Below are 23,783 nucleotides of genomic sequence, written 5' to 3' on the forward strand. Positions count from 1 at the left end.
GGCGCTGAACCGGGCTGGGTAGAGAAGCTCTAGAGTAAAGTCTGCAGTAACATCCTTTAAACCGCAACAAGCTTTCATTGGGGATTAGAGCCTGTTATGTTTCTTTGAACACGTTTTTTCAGTCAAATACTATCACCAGCAATCCTCAAACCTTAACCTGTCACAATTTTTTAAAGAGTATTATTTAGTAAACTGTCAATGTGAGTCCTACAAGGGCACTAGCAGTTGCCAGCAGCAGGTAATATACTCAATTAAAGGCGTGGAGACCCAGGAAGGGGTCTCTCTGTTGGTGTGTGACGTTAAACAAGTCAGTCGAACCACCCTCTGATCCAGCAAGACTGTTCAGTGAAGGGTCCCCATAATGGGACATTGACAGACTGGTCGGACACAATGGTCTCAGCTTTCCTGGGGTGCTGACAGACTAATCAAATACTAAGGGTTTGAGGAAATCCCCCCTTTCACATGACATTGTCCATATATGGACCATTGCCCTTCCAGATGGGCAGACAGTGAGTTCTAGTGGTACCCGTGCCTGGATACCTGTTGGAGGTTGGGGGAATTTTCCCCCATTTTGTTGCTAGGGAATCATTACGACCAAATACTTAAGAGACAAAAGATGTGGCTAGGGTGTGGTGAGGAGAGGGGAACGCCTGGAAACGTCACTTGCTCGATGGGCACCAGAGGGGGAACAGTGAAGCTGCTGTCTTCCTTTCGCTGCGACTGCAGAAAAGCCCGTCTCTGCACTGCCTTCTCTTCCTGGCTGGGTGAGCTTTCATTTGGGAAAAAGCACGGGATTCCGACACTCTTCCCCCTCCCAGAGCGTGTGTCTCCCCGGCTGCGTTCACAGCTGCTGTGGAAGAGCCTGGCTGTTGCTGCCCCACGCCCCTGCCTGCCGGAATGCACTGCAGTTTCTGCCACAACTGCAGAGTTTCTGCCACCTTTCTCTTGCTAGCCCGGCCAGCCCTGCGGTTCCAGTTTGCTGCTTTTGAACTCCCTGCACCCTGTCCTGCTCAGCCCGTCCGCCATTACCCAAGTGAGACAGGGAGCTGACCTCGCGCCACAGCGCCCCCTGCAGCTGCGTGGGAGTTATCGCACCTGCCCTGACCAGCTGGGAGCCCAACAGCGCCCCTGCTGGTTGTGACCGTAACTGCACCAAAGGGGAAAGTGCCTGGCAGCCCAGAGAAAGCTGCCGCCGAGTTTTCTGGTTTTTGTTTGTTGCTACTGTTGTTGTTGCTTGTTTGCCTCGTTATAGATACTAGTAAAGAACTGTTATTCCCACCTTTCTTAACAGACACCTGTCTTTCAAACCAAGACAATACCATAGGTTCATACACAGGGGAAAAATATATAAAGAAAACTCCCTGCTAAAGCTAAATGAACATTCAAGTTTTATATCATGGAATCATAGAATCACATGATCATTAAGGTTGGAAAAGCCCTCTAAGATCATCAAATCTAACCATTCCCCCAGCACTGCCATGTCCACCACTAACCCATGTCCCCAAGCACCACATCTACACATCTTTTAAATCCCTTCAGGGACAGGGACTCCCACCTCCCTGGACAGCTTGTGCCAGGGCTGGACAATCCTCAGCTGTTCCTCATCAGACTTGTGCTCCAGACCCTTCACCAATTTCATTGCTCTTCTCTAGATGCACTCCAGCCCCTCAATGTCTTTCTTGCTGTGAGGGGCCCAGAACTGACCCCAAGACTGGAGGTTCCTCGGCAGTACCCATTACAGAGAGACAATCACCGCCCTAGTCCTTCTGGCCACACTATTCTTGATATAAGCCAGGATGTCATTGGCCTCTTGTCCACCTGGGTAAACCTGGGCTTGTGTTCAGCTGCTGTCACCAGCACCCCCAGGTCCTTTCCTGCCAGGCATTTTCCAGCCACTGTGTCCCCAGCCTGGAGTTGCAGGGAGTTGTCATGACCAAAGTGCAGAACCCAGCAATTGGCCGTGGCCCATCAATCCAGCCTGTTCAGATCCCTCTGCAGAGTCTTCCTGCCCTCCAGCAGATCAAAACTCATGCCCAACTTAGTCTTGTCTGTGAACTCACTGAAGGTGCATTCGATCCCCTTGTCCAGATCATCAATAAAGATATTAAACAGGACTGGCCCAAATTCTGAGCCCTGGGGGACCTCACTAGTGACTGGCCCCAACTGGATGTGGCCAGACCACTATCAGGGTCTGGCCATCCAGCCAGTTTTTTACCCAGTGAAGAGGGCACCTGTCCAACCTATGAGCAACCAGTTTCTCCAGGAGAATGCTGTGGAACATGGTGTCAAAGGCTTTAATAAAGTCCAGGTAGACAACATCCACAGCCTTTCCCTCATCCACTAAGTGAATCACCTTGTCATAGAGAGAAATCAGGTTGGTCAAGCAGGATCTGTCTTTCCTAAACTCATGCTGGCTGGGCCTGATCCCTTGGTTACCCTGTAAATGTTTCATGATTGCACTCAAGATGATCTGCTCCATAACCTTCCCCAGCACAAAGATCAGGATAACTGGACTGTAGTTTCCTGAATTCTCCTTCCAACCCTTCTTGTATATGGGTGTTACATTAGCCAACCTCCAGTCTTCTAGGACTTCCCCTGTTAACCAAGACTGATCATAAATGATGGAGTGTGGCTTGGTGAGTTCTTCCGACAGCTCCCTCAGTACCCTCGGGTGGATCTCATCTGGCCCTATAGACTTGTGCATGTTTAAGTGGAGCAGCAGGTCACTGTTTCCCTCTGGATTATGGGGATTTCATTCTGCTCCTCATCTCTGTCTTCCAGCTCAGGGGCCTGGGTACCTTGAGGACAACTGCTCTGACTATTAAAGAGTAAGGCAAAGAAGGCATTCCAAAGCTGGTATTCTTTTTTTTCCCCTGAGTTCCAGCCAAAGCTCTCTGATCAGCCAAGGCAGCCTTCTTCCCTGCCAGCTCATCTTTCAGCACATGCTACCTAGAAACTATGAAATGTGTGTCAGAGCCCTAAAAGAAGAGAAACCATGATAATTTCAGAAAGAAAAAATATTTAAAGTCAAGTTTCTCATCCAGTTACAGAAAACTTATTTGGGAGTCAAATTATGCTCTAGCCATTTGTAGATACTTTAAGAGCCATCAATGGACATGGACACAACAGTTAAACACTAAAAACAACCCATGTAAAACATGCTAGAAGAACGATTCAGAACAACACTTGTAAATGTTTCAGTATTAGAAACAGAAAAGCAGTTGAAAAATTAGAGGGGAAAAAAAGTATTTAAACTCCTCCACAACTAGGCAAATCTAATACACATATTTAAATACTTGCAAATTCAGAGCTGGGGATGTAAGGAAAAATATTACTTAAGAAAAGCAATAGACTTGATGGTTTGAGTTCACTGAAAAGAAAGCATATTATATCTGCAAAATACTAATAAAGAAATATCTTCATGACCACAGGGAGTGAGGCAGATAAAATTGGAAAAGTCACACGTTCCTGGTAAATCTGTACTAGAACATCAACTGCAGAATCAGATAGATCAGCATTTATTTAACAAAATAAACTCATCAAGGAGATGTTCAACTCCTGAGTTCAGAGCAAAATGGAATGAGTGCACAAAACTTCAATGAGTATTTAAAATGGGAATGCAATATAAAGTAGAAACCCAGGGCATCACAGATCTGTGAGAAGTCCTAAAGAGACTGAAAGGAAAGTATATGGAATGCTACTTTATTTAGCATGCATGGATTCACATAAAGAGATAAACACAAGAAAGAATGTCAGAAAAACATCAAGAAAAAAAGCAGGAAACAAAAAGTTTCTTCTTTTGATCAAAATATGCTCATGAAGACAAATCAAGATGCAGGACAACACCAAAACCCACAAAATATGTCAAAAAGCAAGTAGGACTGTAGAAATTATAATAATTTAAAATAATAATAATAATACTAAAAAAATAATGCTAAGGGCAGAGAGATTTAATAGCAGTCTATGGGATTTATAAATATAATCATTACTGAAATTCAATGGGACTCAAAATTACCATCTCACATTGGTGGGAAAGCATATAGTCATGAGTGGCAACAGCTTGGAGAGTGGGAAGATTGTATTGGGTTTGCATGGCCAAGCTTTGGTAGCTGGGGGGGCTACAGGGGTGTCTTCTGTAAGAAGCTGCTAGAAGCTTCCTCCATGTTCAGCAGAGCCAATCCCTGGCAGCTCCAAAGACTGATGTGCTGCTGGTCAAGGCTGGGTCAATTAGAAAGGGTGGTAACACCTCTCTGATAACAGATTTAAGAAGAAAGAAAAACAAAAAGTTGTTGCGCAGTTGTAATTAGGTCCAGAGAAGAGCAGGGTGTGAAGATGTGAGAGGAACAACTCTGCAGACACCAAGGTCAGTGCAGAAGGAGGGGGAGGAGGTGCCCCAGATGCCAGAGCTGAGATTCCCCTGCAGACCGTGTTGAAGACCATGGTGCAGGAGCTGTGCCCCTGCAGCCCATAGAGGTCCATGGTGATGCAGAGATCCACCTGCAGCCCATGGAGGAGCCCCACACCGGAGCAGGTGGATGCCTGAGGGGAGGCTGTGACCCCATGGGAGGCCTGTGGAGAGAGAAGACCACACTGGAAGCAACCTGTCCTTGAAGGACTGCACCCTGTGGAAGAGTGACCCACGCTGCAGCAGTTTTGGGAGGACTGTTGCCTATGGGATGGACTCACATTGGAGAAGTTCATAGAGAACTGTCTCCCATGGGAAGGACCCCACGGTGCAGCAGGGGAATGACTCCTCTCCCTGAGCAGCAGGAGAAAACAACAGGTGAACTGGCCATAACCCCCATTCCCATCTCGTAGTGCTGCTGGGGTAGGAGATAGAACTGGGAAGGAGGGAGGGGTGGGGGGAAGGTGTTTTTAAGGGCTTATTTTACTTCTCATTATCTTGCTCTGATTTTGTTAGCAATAAATTTAATTCATATCTCTAATTAGAGCCTGTTTTGCCCATGATGGTATTTAATGAGTGATCTCTCCCAGTCCTTAACTCATGAACCCTTCGTTATATTTTCTCTCCCCTGTCCAGTTGTGGAGGGGAGTGAGAGAGCAGCTTTGGTGGGTGCCCAGCATCCAGCCAGTGTCAACCCACTACAAAGATGAAAAAGTGGATTGTCATACAAAATCTGCCAAGACTATAGACATTTGTTCAGTTTATGCCACACATCACTGACCTGGAATATAACATTCTGGTATTCAACTAAACTGGGATAAAGGGGAGGATACAAAAAAACCAAAACAAGATTCAGAATGATGTAATGTAATGTTGAAGACAAAACTTAAGAGAACCATACTGTATGAAGAAGTTGTAATGGGTGCACATTTAAAAACAAAATTTGAAAATAATTCTGATTGATCCTATGGATACTTTATATTGCTATGATGATTCAAAGAAGCTATAATGGAAGAGTTTTATGTCCTGACTGCTTCTATATTCATAAAAAGAAAAATGAGAATAATCACAATAGAAATAAAATAACGCCCTGTGAACACAATTCACATTTAAAATATTAATTTAAAAGTCTTGTTTAATATGCATTGTAAGAATTCAGTAAGTACTGTCAAGGCTGCTTTTAAAACATCTTCATAGACTTATTAAGGAATTGGAATAGCCCTCTAAGATCGCGTCCAACCATTAACCCAGCACCACTGTGTTCACCACTAAACCATGTCCATAAGTGCCACATCCACACGCCTTTTGAACACTTCCAAGGATGGTGATTCCATCACTCCCCTGGGCAGCCTCTTCCAATGCTTGACATTCCTTTCAGGGAATAAATTTTTCCTAATAGCTAATCTAAACCTTCCCTGGCATAGCTTAAGGCCGTTTCCTCTCATCCTGTCCCTTGTTCCATGGGAGCAGAGCCCAAGCCCACCTGGCTGCACCCTCTTGTCACGGAGTTGCGGAGAGCCAGAAAGTCCCCCCTGAGCCTCCTTTTCACCAGGCTGAGCCCCGACAGCTCCCTCAGCTGCTCCTTGTGCTGCAGATCCCTCCCCAGCTCCATTCCCTTCTCTGGACACACTCCAGCCCCTCAATGTCTTTCTTGTTGTGAGGGACCTAAAACTGCCCCAGGATTCTCATTTGTAGCACAAGCAATAAAACTCCATAACCTAAAGACAAGGCAAAGCTTAAAAATAAGCCGTCTGTCTGTATTTCAAACATCAGGATCTGTGTACACACACATTTCCATAAAAAGCCATAAAATAGAAAGTTGTCTAGCTATTCCCTCTACTTTTTAAACTTAATCTTGTGGCTTCACTAAACTTCTCTGATAACAAGATAAAGGAGTGTTTTTAGAAATGCAAATGGAATTAGATGCTCTCTTTCTCACTGAATTTTAATGGAAGCTCTGCCATTTAAAATTTCCTGTGTTGTAAATTTTTGCTGAAAAGTAAGGTCAGATTGACTTATTCCAAAGGACAACTATTGGCAGTATAAGTTGGTAAAGAATAAACTGGTGAGATTCAACTGTAGGTCAAGTACTAGAACATCACCTTTATTCTTGCTTTTCATACAACTTCAGATTTTTCTAATTGTCACCTTATTTTTTTAAATAATAACATTTATAATATTAAGTAGTACTTTAAACAGTTAAAGTCTTGCTTTGAGGCACCCCTTACCATTAGAGTCCTCCACCTCTTCAGCAGAAGCGTGTTTCTTGGAGGTGCAGTAGCCAAGTGGGGCTGAGAAGCTGACAACACGGGGTCTTGGTAGTATCAGTGCTTTCCCATGCACTCTAAAGGAATGCTCTTTTAGCTGGCTGATTGTCATGGTGGAAGACATGCAGGAAGAACATTTGTAGGCATGTTCACCTGGGTAAGCAAAATGCAGGCAAGTCATCAGCTCACAAAAGAAACAAAATGGGATCCACATTCTTTTCCTGCTGAACTCAGCAGTAAAATTCCTATGGCCTCCTTCAGTGTACGACTTATTATAAATAGAACAAACTTTGTGCATCTCCCTGTTGAAACAGTCTGAAGTCTGTAGGTATGGTCATTGCTTTGGGACCAAAGTCTTGTTTTCTGACAACTCTAGATTCTTGTTAAATGACTGATGCCAGGAAACAAAGACCAGACTCTTAGCATGCCTGTGTTGCATGGTATAAGAGAAGTCTTGGATTAAAAAAGAGTCGCTTGTCTAGAGCATTTCCAAATTTCCTTGGGAGGAAAGCAAGGGTGAAGTCCTCTGTGTTTTTCCATGCAACATATCCAGAGTCATTACTAAAGAAACCAGGAGACTTTAAAATGTTAACTAAGGTTCTTAAAAGAACAACAACACTTTCGTGGTTTAGCATACTGGCTAAATGCCAGGCACCCACAACATCTACTCACTCCGCTCTCCCCTGCCACAGCTGGGCAGAGGAGAGGGGAAAAAAAAGTTAACACACACAGGGCTCATGAGTTGAGATAAGGACTGGGAGACGCTTCAAGGACAGAACAGGCTTCTCTTAAAGTTGCAAAGAGATTTATTACTAACAGAGTCAGAGGAGGCTAATGAGAAGTAAAATAAGCCCTTAAGACACTGTTCCTGCCCCCAACCCCTCCCTCCTTCCCACCAACAGCGCAGGGGAACAGCATGTGTGAGTTTGGTCAGTCCATCACCGAGATCTTCTGCTGCTCAGGGAGAGGAGTCCTTCCTCTGTGTTGCTGTGGGGTCCCACCCATAGGAGACAGCTCTCTGCGAACTCCTCTGGCGTGGGTCCATATCGTGAGCAGCAGCTCTCCCAAAACTGCTGCAACGTGAGTCCCCCCATGGGCAGACAGTCCTCCAAAACTGCCGCGGTGTGGGGTCCCTCGTCCATGGGGTGCAGATCTCCAAGGACAGGCTGTTCCATCTTGGGAGCAAGGCCTCTCTCTCCACTGGGACTCCCACTGGAACACAGCCTCTGTGGCTAGCACAGGTCTTTCTCGTGAGAACATTTTGCTGTGTTTTATAAACAAAGATAAAGTCTGGATGTTTTTCAAACAGTGTCTCGAGACTTGGTGTGTTGGTTTGAAAACAAACCAGTGGGAGATCACAAGTCAATTTGAAATTAAAAATAAGTGAAATAATACAAGGAAAAAGCACTGACAAAGTCAGATACAACCTAACACCCTGTTAGGGTGGTAGTAGCAGTCCAACTGAAGTAGTCCAGTTGAAGCGGCGATCCTGTGAAGGTCTAGTCTCCAGCTGAAGATCCAGTGTAGCTCTCGTCCTCTGGGAACCCAGTAGACAGGCCTAGCTCAGGCAGTTCCAAGGCCAGGTTATATCCACATGGGAACACCTGGTTCCTCCCTCCTGGGCAGAGCATCCCACAATGGGATGAGATAAGTCCATGAGTCACACGGTGGGTCCCTGATGGCCCATTGCCTGTCATGCGGGGTGGGTCATTAGCAGCTAGTAATAGCTAAGGGATGGCCCATTGCCTGTCATCCGGAGTGGGTCATTAGCAGGTGATAGCAGCTAACGGCCCACAGCTGGTGGTAATAGAATACTTAACTACATCTATATTGCAACCTAGGACACTTGGGCAGTTCAGGCCTGGCCAATTAGGCCTAGGGGGAGGGTTCTGACTGACCAATCTGGGCGACCTCTGAAAAGTATATATATATATGGAAATCAAAATAATAAACGCCTTTTCTTGCTACACTGAGAACTGGGTCCTCTTCTCTGCTAGCGGCTCAACAGCAACACAGCCTCCTCCAGGCATCCACCTGCTCCAGCGTGGACACCTCCCCACAGGCTGCGAGTGGATCTCTGCATCCCCCCCCGTGAACCCCATGGGCTGCAGGAGGACAGCCTGCTTCTCCATGGTCCTCACCATGGCCTACAGAGGGTTGTTGGCTCCGGCGCCTGGAGCACCTCCTCCCCCTCCTTCTCCACTGACCTTGGTGTCTCCGTGTTGTTTTCCCTCACATGTTCTTACCTCCTCCTTCTCTGGCTAAAAATAACTATGTGCACCCATTGTTTTGAGTTCTTAAATATGTTATCACAGAGGTGTAACCAACCTCTCCAATTGGCCCAGGCTTGGCCAGCAGCATGTCCATCATCTTCAGAGCCATCAGAGATTTGCTCTGCTGGACATGGTGAAAGCCTCCTGAAGCTTCTCACAGGAGCCTTCTTTGTGGCCCCCTCACTACCAAAAACTGGGCCAAGCAAAACCAACACAAACACAAAATACTAAAAGCTAACAAAATGCCCATTGCTTCCCCTGCACTTAATTTTCCTTGTCTGAAACCTGCCTCCAGGTAGGGATGAGCTCCATAGAACTAGTAACTAAGTCAAAGTTGGTTTACTATAAGAAGTGGACATGGCAATACCAAGAACAGTGCATATTTATAGGGGTATAGGAAAGCATATTATAGAAAAATATTAAAAGAAGTGAAAGAAGAGAAATAAGGAACAGCAGTGAATTTGGTTTCAAATACATTCCAAGTCATAAAGACAGAATACAACAGGAAACAAATTTCCAAGATAAGGTTTGTTTTGTGTTAAGCAGGGAAACACCTGAAAGAAAAAGTGAAATGTCCAATGTAAGTGATGGGATGTTATGTGTGGCAAGTAATTATTCTGGAAGTGCCACTTCCAGGTAAAAGGGCTACACTGACTACATGCAAGTTGTACATAAAATGACAAGACTAATACAGGAGTAACATAGTAATGAACACTAATAGAAGGATAAGAACTCTGGTTATGAAAGAGGCAGAAAAATGTTTTCCATCTCTCAACAAATTTACCAAACAAGGTTCTAGAACAGGATGGTTTCAAACATCAGAAATAAGGAAACAAAAAGAAAACAAGAGAAAAAAGTATCACAGGCAGTCATAACAAGCACACAGAGATTAGCAATCATTCTACATGAAAATATCTCCCCCCAAAACACCTATGCTAATCACAGACAAAATACAGACTCTTAGAAACCCACATTGGTGTATCTGAAAAAGATCAGAGTCTGAAATGTTGAAACAAAATGTCACATGTTTTCTTTTCAAATTACATTCTGCACCTGAATATTATTTACATAGTGGTATCCTTGGTTAACAAAGATAAAACAAATAGTTTTCATAAAGCATATATGATGGACTGATTAATGCAAAAGTGTTTATGGAAAAGTATGGGTGGAATAGGATTTTGCTGCAGTTTGATACAATACCTAGGGAGTTGTTTGATCCTGATTTGTGGAGGAAGGTGAGCTGGATGAGTGCGGGGTGGAGGGGCCAGTTTGTTAATGCAACTCCAGTGTTAGTGACATGTAAAAACTGTGAAAAAAATATGATAAAGATGTGAAAAAAAGTGAGATAAAAATACATTGTGCATTTAGTCAGAAACTACAAGTGCTGTTAAAAAAGTTAGAGGAAGTGTAAAAGTAAGAAATTATGTCATGCAAGCATTTATCAAATAGCAACATGGTAAGACTCCATGGACGCACCATAACCAAATGGAAGACAAAGTGCATCAGTGTTCAGATGATTCCCCATATACTTCAACTGTCTCATTCGGCAACTCCTGAGGACCAAAACTAGGCCACAACACATTGTATGTTCAAGTCTTAGATTGCAATTACCTCAATGCATTGGAGATGCAGCCTGAAGAAGCCCCCTCCCAAAAAGGAACCAAAAGTGCCAAAACATTCAGATGTTGCCATTTCGAGAGTAAATGTTGATATATAGCCTACCAGATGTCTCATAAAAAGTAGGGTTTAAGGATTAATCAAGGTATGGCCTTGATATAGGAATCAGAGATAAAAAAGTGCAAGGGGTTTGGAGGAATAAATGATTCTGAAGCTAGATGTGAAGAATCTTACATACACCAGGTTGCTGCTTTCATGTGAGAAACACAATTAGTAGATAACCTGGTATGATAGCTACCGGTATGTTGAGAATTGTGTGGAGTTGTTCCTTTAAGGGTATCTCATCAAGAGCCTTCTTCAACACAAAAAAAAGGTAATAAGAATAGGAAGAAGCCATAAACAAGAACATTCAGGGACACAAACCTGGCCAAAAAATGATAAGGGAATCAGTGATGAGAACCAAACCTGATCAATCACACTAAGAGTGTGAGAATGTTTATTCCAGCAGGGTTATCTGATCAGGGACCTTGTCAATTAAGAAACCAAGGGGAAAAGGGGGAAACCAGAAACTAAAATATACAGAAACAGACCTGACAGAACAAACATGGAGACAATGACAAAGAAATACACCTGACCAGTCACACTAATTGATGAACTACCAAGAAACCACAGGCTTTGCTTACAGGAAGATCAACCTGGACTTTACAACTGATAAGATTGAAAATCAGAAGGGATCCTGGATACTGGACTGGGAGGGGTGCAGGAATTCATAGAACTATGTAATTCAACAGATGACATACAGGGAGAAGGGGGAGCAAGGAGGAACAAAAAGGGTGGTAGACAAAAAGGGGTATAAAAGGGACCAGACACATGTAAAACAGGGCCAGTCAGTACACTTGTCTGACAGCCCTGCATCTGATCACCACAGTCTGTCCTGTCTTCTTATATCTCCTTCTTAAATCTTAACTATTGCTCTGTGTAATCTCACTCTATCCTGCATATATGTGTGTTGTAAGGACTAAGTACCAGGTACTGGTGAGCTCTGTGAGTGGAATCTGGTGCCAGTTACTGGAGTCAGACTGGGCGTGTAGATTAGATGGCCCTGGCCAGTGCTGTCATATACTGGTGCAAGTAGCAGTCTTTAACCTCCAGTCGCTGGGGTGGGAACAGTGTGTGTGTTGACAACCAGCTACTAGGAGGGACTGGTGTGAATGAGGTGAGTGAGAGGCTCTGTGTCAGTTGCTGGAGTGGGTCACAGCCCATGTGACTGGTGCTAGGCTTCCCTAAACTGAGGGGGGGGGATGGCATATTTGCTAGCAAACTTCAAGCTGGACTAGCCAGTGGTCCTAGTGGCTGGGTGTGGCAAGACGCTCCCCTCCCCCCTTCTCTCTCTCTTTCTGCTTGGTTGCAGAAGATAGATTACTCTAGTTGGGTTAATAGCCTGGCAGGGGTTATCTGTTGGCACCCGAAAGTCTAAAACTGCAAACCGTAAGTCATATATTGAAATAAAGAGAGAATGTGGGGAAACAATACTTTCTGACCACCCAAGGCACACTTTTACACTATAAAAACTCATGGAAATATCCCAGAGGTAGAAGTTTCTTACACACATTCTGAAGATGCGTGGAGGACTTCTCCCCAGAGTCTGGACGCAGCTCTGTGGTAACTTCTTGCAAGATTGAGGGCAGATTCTGATGTATCCCAGCACCAAAATTGGATTTTGGTAAGATCATTGGTTTCCTAAAATTGTATTATTCTGGCTAGCTAATAATAATAAGAATAGGTACCTTTCTATAAATTGCAATCTTATATATTTTTATAGTTTTTTGCAAGCATTTACTCTATAATTGCATTTTAGCTATTATAGTTTTGCAATTATGTCTTTTACTGTGTATATATGTAAATCTGTTCTAAGTCTCTATGTTTGTCATTTCCCGTGTCTAATAAATGGTATTTTACATCATATTAGACTAATCGGCCAAATATCAAAGAACCCTGCAAATGAAACTGAGTCTGGGGGTGTTAGCCACCCTAATAACAATTAAACTCATGAGGCTTCTGTCTCCCATGTAAGACACTGGGCAGGAAGAAGTCCTGGACTGGAACTTCTGGAGGAGGCAAGTGCTCCTAACATCCCTTAAAAATTCTAGCTCTTATGCAAGAATGCATTTTATAACAAATGGAGTTTAACTGTTCCCCAAAAGATAATGGACATGAAGAAACATATGACATGAAGACACCTGGACTTTTACAACTGCCAGGGCACTTTAAACAAATGTATGGGCACAATGCACATCCATAAGAATAAATAAAATAACAGAATATCTACAAGAGAGAGAAAAAATAAACCCTTTAAACTAATGAAAGTCACAGAAACACTGTATTACTAGAAGACTGGTGAAAAATATCCACAAGGTTGTTATTCAATAGGATATATTGCTAAAGAACTTACCGGAAACAAAACAGGTAAAAGAGAGACCCAGAGAGAGAGCTACAAAGAAGGAGAGAGTTCTGAAATTAGAGAGTAATCAAGCATCTGACCAAGACACAGCATGAGTCCAATTCAGAGTATACCTATGACACAGAGAGCACATCCTCTGAAAAAATGTGCATGACAAAGAAATTGCAAAAGAGCATGTGACTGGCCCAGAGCGAGACCACATGCAACCCAGAGAAAGAGACACACAGAGGGAGAAAGAAAGAGCATGTGATCCAAAGAGAGAGTGTGTGTGGGCCCAAGAGAGAGCATGGCGCCGAGAAAGGAGTATGACCAAGACAGACAGAAAGCATGACCCAGAGAGAACATAAGCACAGCCCAGAGAGAAAGACAGCATGAACTGGATCAAGCACAACCTGAAGATATAAAGTGTGTGTGACCCAGAGACAGACACAGACAAAGTATGAGACAGAGACCCAGTGAGAGAGAATGTAGATGAGAGGAAGAGAGAGGGGGTGTGTGACCCAGGCAGACATAGAACATGACCCAGAGAAGAAGTGACCAAGAGGAGAATGGGACCAAAAGCCATCACCCACAGAAACTGAGACAGAGAGAACATGTGATGATGGGGGAAACAGCATGATGGGAGGGGGGGAGGGGCATGATCCAGAGAGAGAGAGAGAGAGAGAGAGCGTGTGTTGATGCCTGATGGTTTTTGTCTTTTCTCTTTATGCCCTTTTTATACCCTTTTATAGATTTTTATACCCCTTTCTCTGTACCTTTCACTCCCTGTACCTTAGCCCTACATGTCTATAACCCTTGTACTATGATATTTAGCCTAGTTCTGGGTTCTTTGGGGAAGATGAAACATCCCTACTATCTCAGAACTAGAGGCTCCAACCTTGGATGGAGCCTCCTCTCTGGAACATGTTTTTGTAAACTAGACTGTAGCCTCACTTGGGGGGGGGAATAATTAGATTAGGGGGACAATTACTTCATTTGTTGAGTTTCTTAATGGAGGATTTTAGGTAGATATGCTAATTTGTGAGGTCCATAAAATTGTATATGCATTGTACACGGGGCGTGCTCCTTGAAGTGATTCCACCTTTGACGAGTGTGCACCTAGGATCCTATTAAAACCAAGGTAATAAATACCCTTTTTTCCCTATACTGCTGTGTCTGCCTCATATTTTTACCAGCTTTAAGGCATCAGTTCTTGGCAAGCCAGGCAGGAGAAAAGGGAACCTCAAAATCGAGTTCTGGATCGAGAAACACCCCGCTGCACCCCCCACTCGCGGGCACTTTGGGAGGGAAGGGGCGATCCAGAATTGCGAAAACCAGGGAGTTTCTGAAAAACCTACCGCAGAAACACAGCAGGAGAGGTGAGACCAAAGGTGAATGGTTTTATTGCTAGCTAGCATTTGGGGGAGATCTCCAGGGTTAGGGTGGGAGTGTGCCCATGGGGGGCCATAAAGGAGGGATTTACAACCTACTCCGCTCCCGCAGGGGCTGTGAGGAGAAGGGGATGCTCTTCACTATTTACTCACAGAAGTGCCACGCAGTAGCTCGGGGGAGCCGTGGCCCAGAGGTTAGGGGCGTGGGTTTGTCTCCCAAGGGTTAGTGGTTTGAACTCCGCCAGGGTTTTAAGTCGCGCTCGAGTGTTCTTTTAAGCTTGCTTTCTTTACTTTGCTAGGTGTGGGAATCGCGAGTTCGTTTCTCGCGCCAGACTCTAGGCTAAGAACTTTCTTTCTGGCTGTTTCTTTTCTGTTCATAAGCAAAACATGAGTGGTGCATCTTCTACTAACCCAAAAATCCTGCAGGATTCCCCACTGGGTCTGATTTTAAAAAACTGGCACGACCTAATGGGGAAAAAGACCCGTCTAAACACAGAGGAACTCACCAGGCTCTCGTTGTGGGTGTGGCCTGTGTTGAAACTCGGGGGGGGGGGAGAAAAATGGCCCCATCTAGGTAGTTTAGACAACCAATTAATCACAGAACTAATGGTAGAACTTCGGGTCCAAGGCAGGTTTGATGAGTTAAGGTATGCAGAATTGTTTTCTATATTCCTGAATCGGGATGAGGTGTACAAACAAATGAAAAAAGACTGCCTGCCTTGCGAAAAGGAATATCATACCCCTTGTCGCTACAGGGGCCAGCCGGACCAGAGGAGGTGGCGGGAGCCTGGCTCCCTCCTCCGCCGCTGCCGCTGCTGCCGGCAGCCCACCCCTTGCCCTGGGTTGATGAGGCGCTGGGGATAGGAGATAGGTGGCCACCGCCAGCTCCTCTACCCCCTGCGATGGTGGGGCTGGAGATGGAGGATAGGTGGCCACCGCCCCCTCTGCTGCCACCCTCCCCGGGCTGCCCAGCGGGCGGTGGCAGGAGAGGAACAGGGGCAGGCCGGTTACCACCCACCGACCACCCTGAGGGCGGAGGCAGGAGAGGAGCGGAGGAAAGTCCAGGCGGGGAGGAAAGTGCATCTGCTGCTGTACCCGACCCCTCCCAGGTTGGAGTAGGGGGGGGCAGAGGGCAGCGCCTACTTCGCTGCATGGTCAGTGACGGGGCTGAGGGAAAAATAGCCGCAATTAAAAGCAAGCCGGATGAATTCAGTGCAGGTAGCTCCGAGGAGGAGGAGACCGGGGCTAGGGCTATAGCCACAGCAGCCAGCAGGCTTACCGGGAAGGAGAAGGGAAAGGTAACCCAGGAGACCATAGGGGCTGCTAGTCCAGTAGCCACAGGGATAAGTGAAACAAGGCCTTTTGTTCAACCTTTAAAATTTAAACTGGGAAAACCCATCCTGCCAGTAAAGAAAGCTGATGGTAAAAGATACAGATTAGTGCAGGATTCAAGAGCAATTAACAAAATCAAGGAGGACATAAATTCAGTTGTACCAAACCCCTACACTTTTCAGACCCCACTGACAAATGAACTAGAGTGGTTCACACTTTTACATCTCAAGGATGCCTTTTTCTGGATTTGTATAAGTGAAAGTAGTCAAGAACTCTTTACTTCTGAGTGGGAAAATCCTGAGACAGGGAGAAAGACTCAACTCACCTGGGCAGTGCTACTCAAAAAGTTCAAGAATAGCCCAACTATATTTGGACATCAGCTGTCAAAGGAACTAGAGGACTGGGAAAAACAAGAAAATCCTTTGTATGAAGCCCTTAAGGCAGCTGAGAAAGGAACCATCAACTGGACAGAGGAAGCAAGGGCTGCATTTAAACAGCTAAAATATTCCTTGATGTCTGCTCCAGCTTTAGGGCTGCCAGACCTAACTAAGCCCTTTAGACTTTTTACATATGAGCAGCAGAATTTTGCTTTAGGGGTACTGGCATAGCACCTTGAAGACCAGCGAAGAGCTGTGGCATGTTTTTCAAAACAGCTAGACAATGATAGCCAAGGGTGGCCTGGGTGTCTGAAAGCTGTGGCGGCAACTGTCATCCTAATACAGGAGTGTCATGGAGTGATGTTATGATAATCCTTTATCCCCTATCGTTGGTTTATATGCTCAAGGAAAAAATGTGGTCCTGTCGCTTTAACTACATTTAGCCGCAGATAGAAACGCGGGTTGTTTTGAAAACTTTTCCCAAGCCTCGCTTTGGGGGAGGCTTCTTCGCTCGGCAGAGACTGCGCGCTGGACGGTGGTCAGAGTGAGCAGTGAGCTCTGTTCCGGTTCTTTTTTTTTCCCTTCTTTTCTTTTTTTTTCCCTCCGTTTGGACCCCTTTTCTTTGATCTGCTTTGTCACTTGGAGACCCAAGAGAGCCAGAGGACAGCAGAGCTCTCAGGGAGCTCCACCCGGCACGGGGGGGCGAGGAGGAGAGGGGCTGCATCTGCGGAAAAGGACTTTCTAATCAGGTTGAATAATTCCTTTTCACCTTGGTTTTCCCCTTCCCCTGTGCCTTGCAGGGCACTCTGCATGGTTTTGTTAAATAAATAGTTTTTTCTTCACTTCCATCTAAGAGGTTCTGTTGTGGGTGGGGGAGGGGGTGTCGGGGCCCTTCGCCCTCGGAGGAGAGAAAGTTTTATCATTAATCCAGGACAAGGAGGCTCGTAAATTCACCCTTGGACAGCACATTTTCATGTATGTACCCCACACCGTGATCTCTGTGCTGGAGCAAAAGGGTGGACACTGGTTATCCTCTAGCAGAATGCTCAAATACCAGTCTGTGTTGTTAGAACAAGACAATGTTACCGTAAAAATGACATCTGTTGTAAACCCTGCAATGTTTTTGTCATCCACATTGCTTGATGAGATGTCTGAGCATGACTGTTCACAGACAATAGAGAAGACCGGCTCCAGCAGACTGGACCTGAAGGATTTGCCTCTGGAGAAGCCAGATTGGGAACTGATCACACTGACCAAAGCTTTACAACTGAGCGAAGGAAAGAAGGTAAACATATGGACTAATTCCAAATATGCCTTTAGTGTTATTCATGCCCACGGAGCTATTTGGGAAGAACGTGGCCTGCTGACTGCTCAAGGTAACGGCATTAAGCATGCAAAACAAATCCTTGCACTCCTGCAGAGCGTCTGGAAGCCTACTGAAGTAGCTGTCATGTATTGCAGAAGTTATCAAAAGGAAAAGACAACCCCTGAAGTGAGAAATCGCTTTGCTGATGAAATAGCAAGATGAATAGCAGAAAAAGGCATACTTATGATAGTACCACAGAAAGAAGTAGATCTGACAGGGTTTACTCCAAAATATGATCAGAGGGACCACAAATTAATTAGGGTTCTTAAGGCTGAAATTATGGAGGGTGGGTGGGCTGTAACCCTGATAGGCCGGGTTGTAGTCCCACCCCCGCTCCTTCGAGAAATAGCACAGAGGGAAAATGAGAATACCCACTGAGGAACAGAAAGCCTTTTAAAACATCTGAAGAAAGTAGTAATATGGAGAGAGATGACTGATATTGTGCAATCTGTTACAAGCAAGTGTAAAACCTGTTGCAAAATCAACCCTGACACAAGCAAGAGAGTAGTGTTAAGACTATCTAAGGCAGAACATCTCCCGGGAGATTACTGGCAAATAGATTTTGCTGAAATGCCATGTAAGGAAGGATACAAATATGTACTGATATTGGTTGATACATTCAGTGGATGGCCTGAAGCTTATCCCTGTCGCACCTATGCAGCAAAGGAAGTAGTGAAAGCCTTGCTCAACCATATAATTCCAAGGTTTGGGGTTCCTTTGGGAATGTCATCAAATAGAAAACCACATTTTGTTGCAATGGGGATCGGGGAAGTTAGCAGGATTCTGGAACTTACTTGGGACTTGCACACACCATACACGCCCCAAGCAAGTGGCAAAGTTGAACATATGAATGGAACCCTCAAGGCCCAGATTGGTAAGATCTGTCAAGAAACATCTATGACATGAATTCAGGCTTTGCCTATAGCCTTACTGAGGGTCCGCATACAACCAAGGCGGAGGGACAATATAAGTCCCTATGAAATCTTATATGGCAGACCATATAAAGTTCCACATATCCCAGGAAAAATTGATTTACAGAAATACTTAACAGCGTTAAGCTCCACTTTGCAGAAGTTCCAGAGATTCGTCATGCTGTCCAAAGTTATAGGATTGGACACCCCTGCTCACCCATTTCAGCCTGGAAACTGGGTCTACATCAAATGATGGACCAGCGACCCCTTCCAAGCTAAATGGAAGTGACCATTCAAAGTTTTGCTGACCACCTTCACTGCTGAAAAAAGGTTGCTGGGAAAAGTGTATCCAGAGCTCTTAATATGAGCAATTGCTGGATCTGTACCCAATTACCACCTCTAAATGGATGTGGTAACTGGCCATGGAAAAAATAAGAAAGGTTCGGAGGAAATTTGGAAGGGGATTCAAATTCTACATGAACTGGGTTCAAAAATTACACCTTGAAATTCAACCATATCTTCCACACCCTCACTTCATGGTTACCAAATGGGGCCTGGGTAAAAGAAGCATTTATAATAGTTGCAATTGTAGTTATTACCTTTGCTATTGCTAGTTATGTAAACCAGTGCTGTAGTTAGTGTAGTGAAGAGACTAGACAAGGTAAAGTCTCGTTAGTCACTAAAAAGGGGGAAAACGATGCCTGATGATTTTTGTCTTTTCTTTTTATACACTTTCTATACCCTTTTATACATTTTTATACCCCTTTCCCTTTCCCAGTACCTTTCACTCCCTGTATCTTAGCCCTACATGTCCATAACCCTTGTACTCTGATATTTAGCCTAGTTTGGGGTTCTCTGGGGAAGACGAAACATCCCTACTATCTCAGAACTCGAGGCTCCAACCTTGGACGGGGCCACCTCTCTGGAAAATGTTTTTGTAAACTAGACTGTAGCCTCACTTGGGGGGGTGTGATAAATACATATCATAATGTTGGCTTTTCACAAATATTACAATAAATACTATGTGTATAATTTTAATTCTTTTTTTTACAAAGGGAGCCTTGCTGTGAAAAATAGCTGTGTAATGATGACTAATGTCTTTCTTTTTGGCGCTAGCTAAGCTTAGATGTAGTAGTGAAATAGCTATTATAGTTTTGTTAGAATGCTTGAACTGCCTGCTTGAACTGGATCACATCCCAGAAACGGACCCTGCCACTGACATTCCAACTATCAGCACCTGTTGTCTGCAGAAACCACAATCTGGGAGTGATAACAGAATCAATTAAAGAGGACTGTGCATGCTCCTAGGAGGTGTATCCAAGGAGGAGCTAGGCTAAGCAGTTCTTGGAACATGCAAACTAGTTTGGAGAAAAGTTTTAATATGCATAATTGTTTATGAATATGCATTAGGCTGAAGGGTATGTAAAGGATGTCTCTGACCATACCATGTGTGCTTTTTGGCTGAATTCCAAGCACCCAGCACTGTACTTTTGCCTTATATCTGTCCCCTATTGTCTTTTATTAAACTTTTAAATCCTAACAGGAGAGTCAACCTCGTTTTTCACAGGGGGGATAATTAGAATAGGAGGACAATTACTTCATTTGTTAAGTTTCTTATTGGGGGATTTTAGATAGATATGCTAATTTGTGAGGTCCATAAAATTGTATATGCATTGTACATGGGGCGTGCTCCTCCGTGTGATTCCACCTTTGACGAGGGGGCACCTGGGATCCTATTAAAACCAAGGTAATACCCTTTTTCCCTATGCTGCTGTGTCTGCCTCTTATTTTTACCAGCTTTTAAGGCATCAGTGTGACCAACAAAGAACAGCCCATAGAGAAAGAGCATGTGAGTCAGGGTGTGTGTGTAACTTAGGGAGCATGTGGTGCTTTTGATTGGACCAAAACATCAGCAAGGTATCTTTAACAACTGAAAGAAATTTAAACTCCTCAGAAGCTGTTGTAGTAGGCCTGAGGAAATGTCTGAGGGGTGGGGAGTGGCACAAAGATGGCTCCTGTGCGTCCTGAGTGAAAGTTCTGGAAGTTTTTCACCAAGTCCAGCAGAACTAATCTCTGATGGCTCTGAAAGTGATGGACATGCTGCCGGCCAAGTGTAGGCCAATTAGAGGTGCTAGTTACGCCTCTGTGAAAACATATTTGAGAAAAAATCAAAACACAGTAGGCACGCACTTCTTTGTAGTTAGAGGAGGAGGAGGAGGTGGAGGTAAAAATATGTGAAGGGAAAACAACATGGAGACACCAAGGTCAGTGAAGAAGGTGGGGGAGGAGGTGCTCCAGGTGCCAGAGCTGAAAATTCTCTGCTAGCTGTGGTGAAGACCATGGGGGGAGCAGGAGGTCCCCCTGCAGCCTATGGAGTCCACAAAGATGCAGAAATCCACCCACAGCCCATGCCAGAGGAGCAGGTGGATGCCTGGAGGAAGCTGTGAACCAGTGGGAGTCTCATATAAAGAGTTAAAACTGCAAAGGCCTTGCAAGGGAGAGAAAGGCCTTGCTTCTGGGATGGAAGCAGCCTGGCCTCGGTTCGGGAGAGTCTGCACAGCACCTTATAGACAAAAACTCATGTTGCAGCAGAATTTGGGTGGGATGTTGCTCATAAGATTAAACCCACGCCAAAGAAGTTCCCAGAGGACTGTCTCTCGTGGGAAGGACCCCATGGCTAAGTAGAAGACCCCTCTCCCTGATGGACTGACCAGAGAAAACACCCCTTACCCTGCCCCCGCCCGTGTTGTTGGTTTGGAAAGAGGGAAGGGGGGGTGAGCGGTGAGACTGCTTCTTAAGAGGGAGGGGGTGAGAGCAAAGAAACAGTCTAGAGAGAGAGAGATAGATAAGTAGAGATAAAGAGTATTTGTAGTAGAAGAATTATAGTGATGAATAGATTTATAGACCTGCTCTATGGCCTAAAAAATACCCCACACCCTGCCCCCCTACCCAAGCTGTTGGTTGGAAAGAGGGAGGGGGGGTGAGTAGAAAATGCTGTCTTAAGAGGGAGGGGGTGAGTGAACAAAATGGTGTATGAAAAGTGTATTTTTACCTCTCATTTATCCTCCAACTCTGTGAGTAATTAAATCACTTTGCAACTTTAAGTTTAGAGCCTGTCTGCCCTTTTCTTCCGTGCGTCCTCCTACCAGTGTCCTATCTCATTTAACTCATGAGATTGGTGTGTGTTTTTACAGTTTTTTTCTTTCCCCTCTCCTGCACATCTGCAGCAGGAGAGAGTCAGGGTGCCTGGCATTTAGTCAAGATCAAACCCCGACAGAGCAGTAGTGTGACCTAGAGAGAGCAAGAGCAAGAAAGAGGAAGGGAGGGAAAGCATGTGAGCTGGAGAAGGGGGGCACCCATGATTCAGAGCAAGTGAGAGCTTGATCCAGAGAGAGAGACGGCGGGTGTAGTTCAGCAAGAGAGGGGGCGTAGCCCAGGGAGAGAGAGACATCCTGAGTGAGAGGGGAAAATAAACCATTGCCTGGAGCAAGCAACTGCCCGTACATAGGGGGCATCTCAAAGAATGAATGGGTGTGCATGGCCCAGAAAGAGAAAGAGGGGTGGCTCAACCCAGAAAAAGAGAGAGCAACTCATAAGGGAGGGGGGTCCAAAGGGAAAGAAAGCTTGGGAGTGTAGCAATGTGGGGTTTTAGGATTCCATGTGCTCTCTTTGTTTCCCCACTCGGTGTACTATTGGTTCATTTTAAAATATACTCTGCTGTACCTCAAAACCTATTGGTGTGTAACCCTCCTGCCAATCTTCCCTTCGTCCTCCTGGGACTGGCTCAGAGAGAGCCAGCCCCCACCCCCTCTCCTTCCCCTTAAAAGCCAGAGCCTGGATCTGGGAGAGGTCTTGCATCTCTGGGCTGGCAGCCCTTATCCTGTCCCGGCCTTTCCTTCCCCCCTTCTCCTCCCCTACAACCCCCTTTTCCCCGTTACCCCAAATAAACCTCCCTGCCAGAACAGAGATGGAGTCCAGTTCTTTCCTTTGTATCACTATATTCCTGCTGAATTGACATGGTTTGGAGATTGACGCCATGCCGTGGGACCTCGGGGGCCGGGCGCCCCAGATCCAGTGGGATTACATGGACCAGGGACCCCGGACCGGGGGGGAGCCCGCCTGTGCAGCCCTCCCGGACCCTGATACATCATGGGAGAGAGAACTTGTGTGACTGAGAGAGAAGGGTAGGGGATGACTGGCAATAAGGAAGAGGAACTGAGGGGGAGAGTGAACCAAATGGAGGGAGAGTGCACACAACACGGGTGGTGGTGTGCAGGGGGTGGAAGGGGCAACCAAGAGAGAAAGACAGACAGACAGATGTAAGCCCAGAGAGAAAGAGAGAGGCAGGTGGACCTAGAATGAGACCCAGAGAGAAACAGGGTATTCAAGAGAGACACTCAGAGTGCACCAGAGAAGTTGACCCTTTCATGAGCAAGAGGATGACCCAAATGAGAGGTATGGCAACCTATGGAGAGAGGGTAACCCACAGAAAGAGAGAGAGGGAGAGGAAGAGAGATTAAATGAGGGCAAGAGACATCAGCCAAATGGGAGTGGGGGTATGGAGGATGAGGGAAGAGAGAAAGCAAGACAAATAGGGGATGGGGGACAAAAGGGAGAGAGGTGGCAACTTGGAGGAAGAGAGATTAGGTGCTACAGAAGAAGAGAGATACCCAGATGGGGGGAAGGAGGTGAACAAGAAGTAAATAGAGACAAAGGCTGACTTGAGGACCTGAACCTAGAGAATCCAAGAGAGTTTGACCCACAGAGAAATAGTGAGAGGGCAACCCAAAGGAGGTGGGCAGCGATGCAAAGAGAGGATGACCCATGGAGAGAGGTGTTGGAAAACGCAGTTTTCCAGCAAAACTCATGCTAACTGAGCAGGGCTGAGCAAGGCTTCAGTATTCCCAGGCCTCAGTAAAATTCCAACAAGCTGCAGTGGTTTGTTTGCCTGAGAATGTTCTGTGGGAAGAATGCCATGAGAAAGATTAGGAGTCAGAAGTGTTATGAGAAAGGAATAAGGGAGTTAGCAGGAGGATCCCTGAATGTGTGAGAACAGCTGCAGGTGTGTGTGTGTATCTATAATTAGAAATATTTGTAACAGTATATAAGTCTCTCATTTGGTGAAATAAAATGGAGCTTACTTTATATCTCATATTGAGAGTGCCGTGAGTTCCCTCTCGCCGTATCTCGTTAGAGAGGCACACACAGAAAGAAGCAGAGAGAGGGAGAGCATGGATAACAGAGACAGAAAGAGGGGTGGGGGAAGAAGGGGAGGAGGGTGAATAAGAGAGGGTGAGAGTGGGGTGAGCAAAAGTGCCAAAAATAGGAGAAGGGAGGGGGGACAGGGACCCAAAGAGTAAGAGATGGCACAGGTCCCAAAGAATGTGACCAGGAAATGAGACTC

General features: G+C 45.4%; 1 protein-coding gene and 2 long non-coding RNA genes across 3 annotated transcripts in view; 1 reads left to right on the forward strand and 2 right to left on the reverse strand.

Moving 5' to 3' along the window:
- The window catches only part of LOC146425296 (uncharacterized), a 474,460-nt gene that overhangs the window by 384,450 nt on the left and 66,227 nt on the right, over positions 1–23,783 (forward strand). The window lies entirely within an intron of this gene.
- LOC146425306 (uncharacterized) overlaps positions 1–23,783 on the reverse strand; it is a 241,556-nt gene that overhangs the window by 127,130 nt on the left and 90,643 nt on the right. The gene's annotated exons all lie outside the window — the stretch shown is intronic.
- LOC146425308 (zinc finger protein 462-like) overlaps positions 1–23,783 on the reverse strand; it is a 204,720-nt gene that overhangs the window by 97,163 nt on the left and 83,774 nt on the right. The window contains 1 exon segment of the mRNA XM_085041554.1: positions 6,634–6,825. Within this exon segment, the coding sequence (XP_084897680.1) occupies positions 6,634–6,825 (192 nt within the window).

This window comes from Lichenostomus cassidix, chromosome W (assembly GCF_008360975.1).
Source record: "Lichenostomus cassidix isolate B80296 chromosome W, HeHo_3.0, whole genome shotgun sequence".
In the NCBI taxonomy this organism is placed as follows: Eukaryota; Metazoa; Chordata; class Aves; order Passeriformes; family Meliphagidae; genus Lichenostomus; species Lichenostomus cassidix.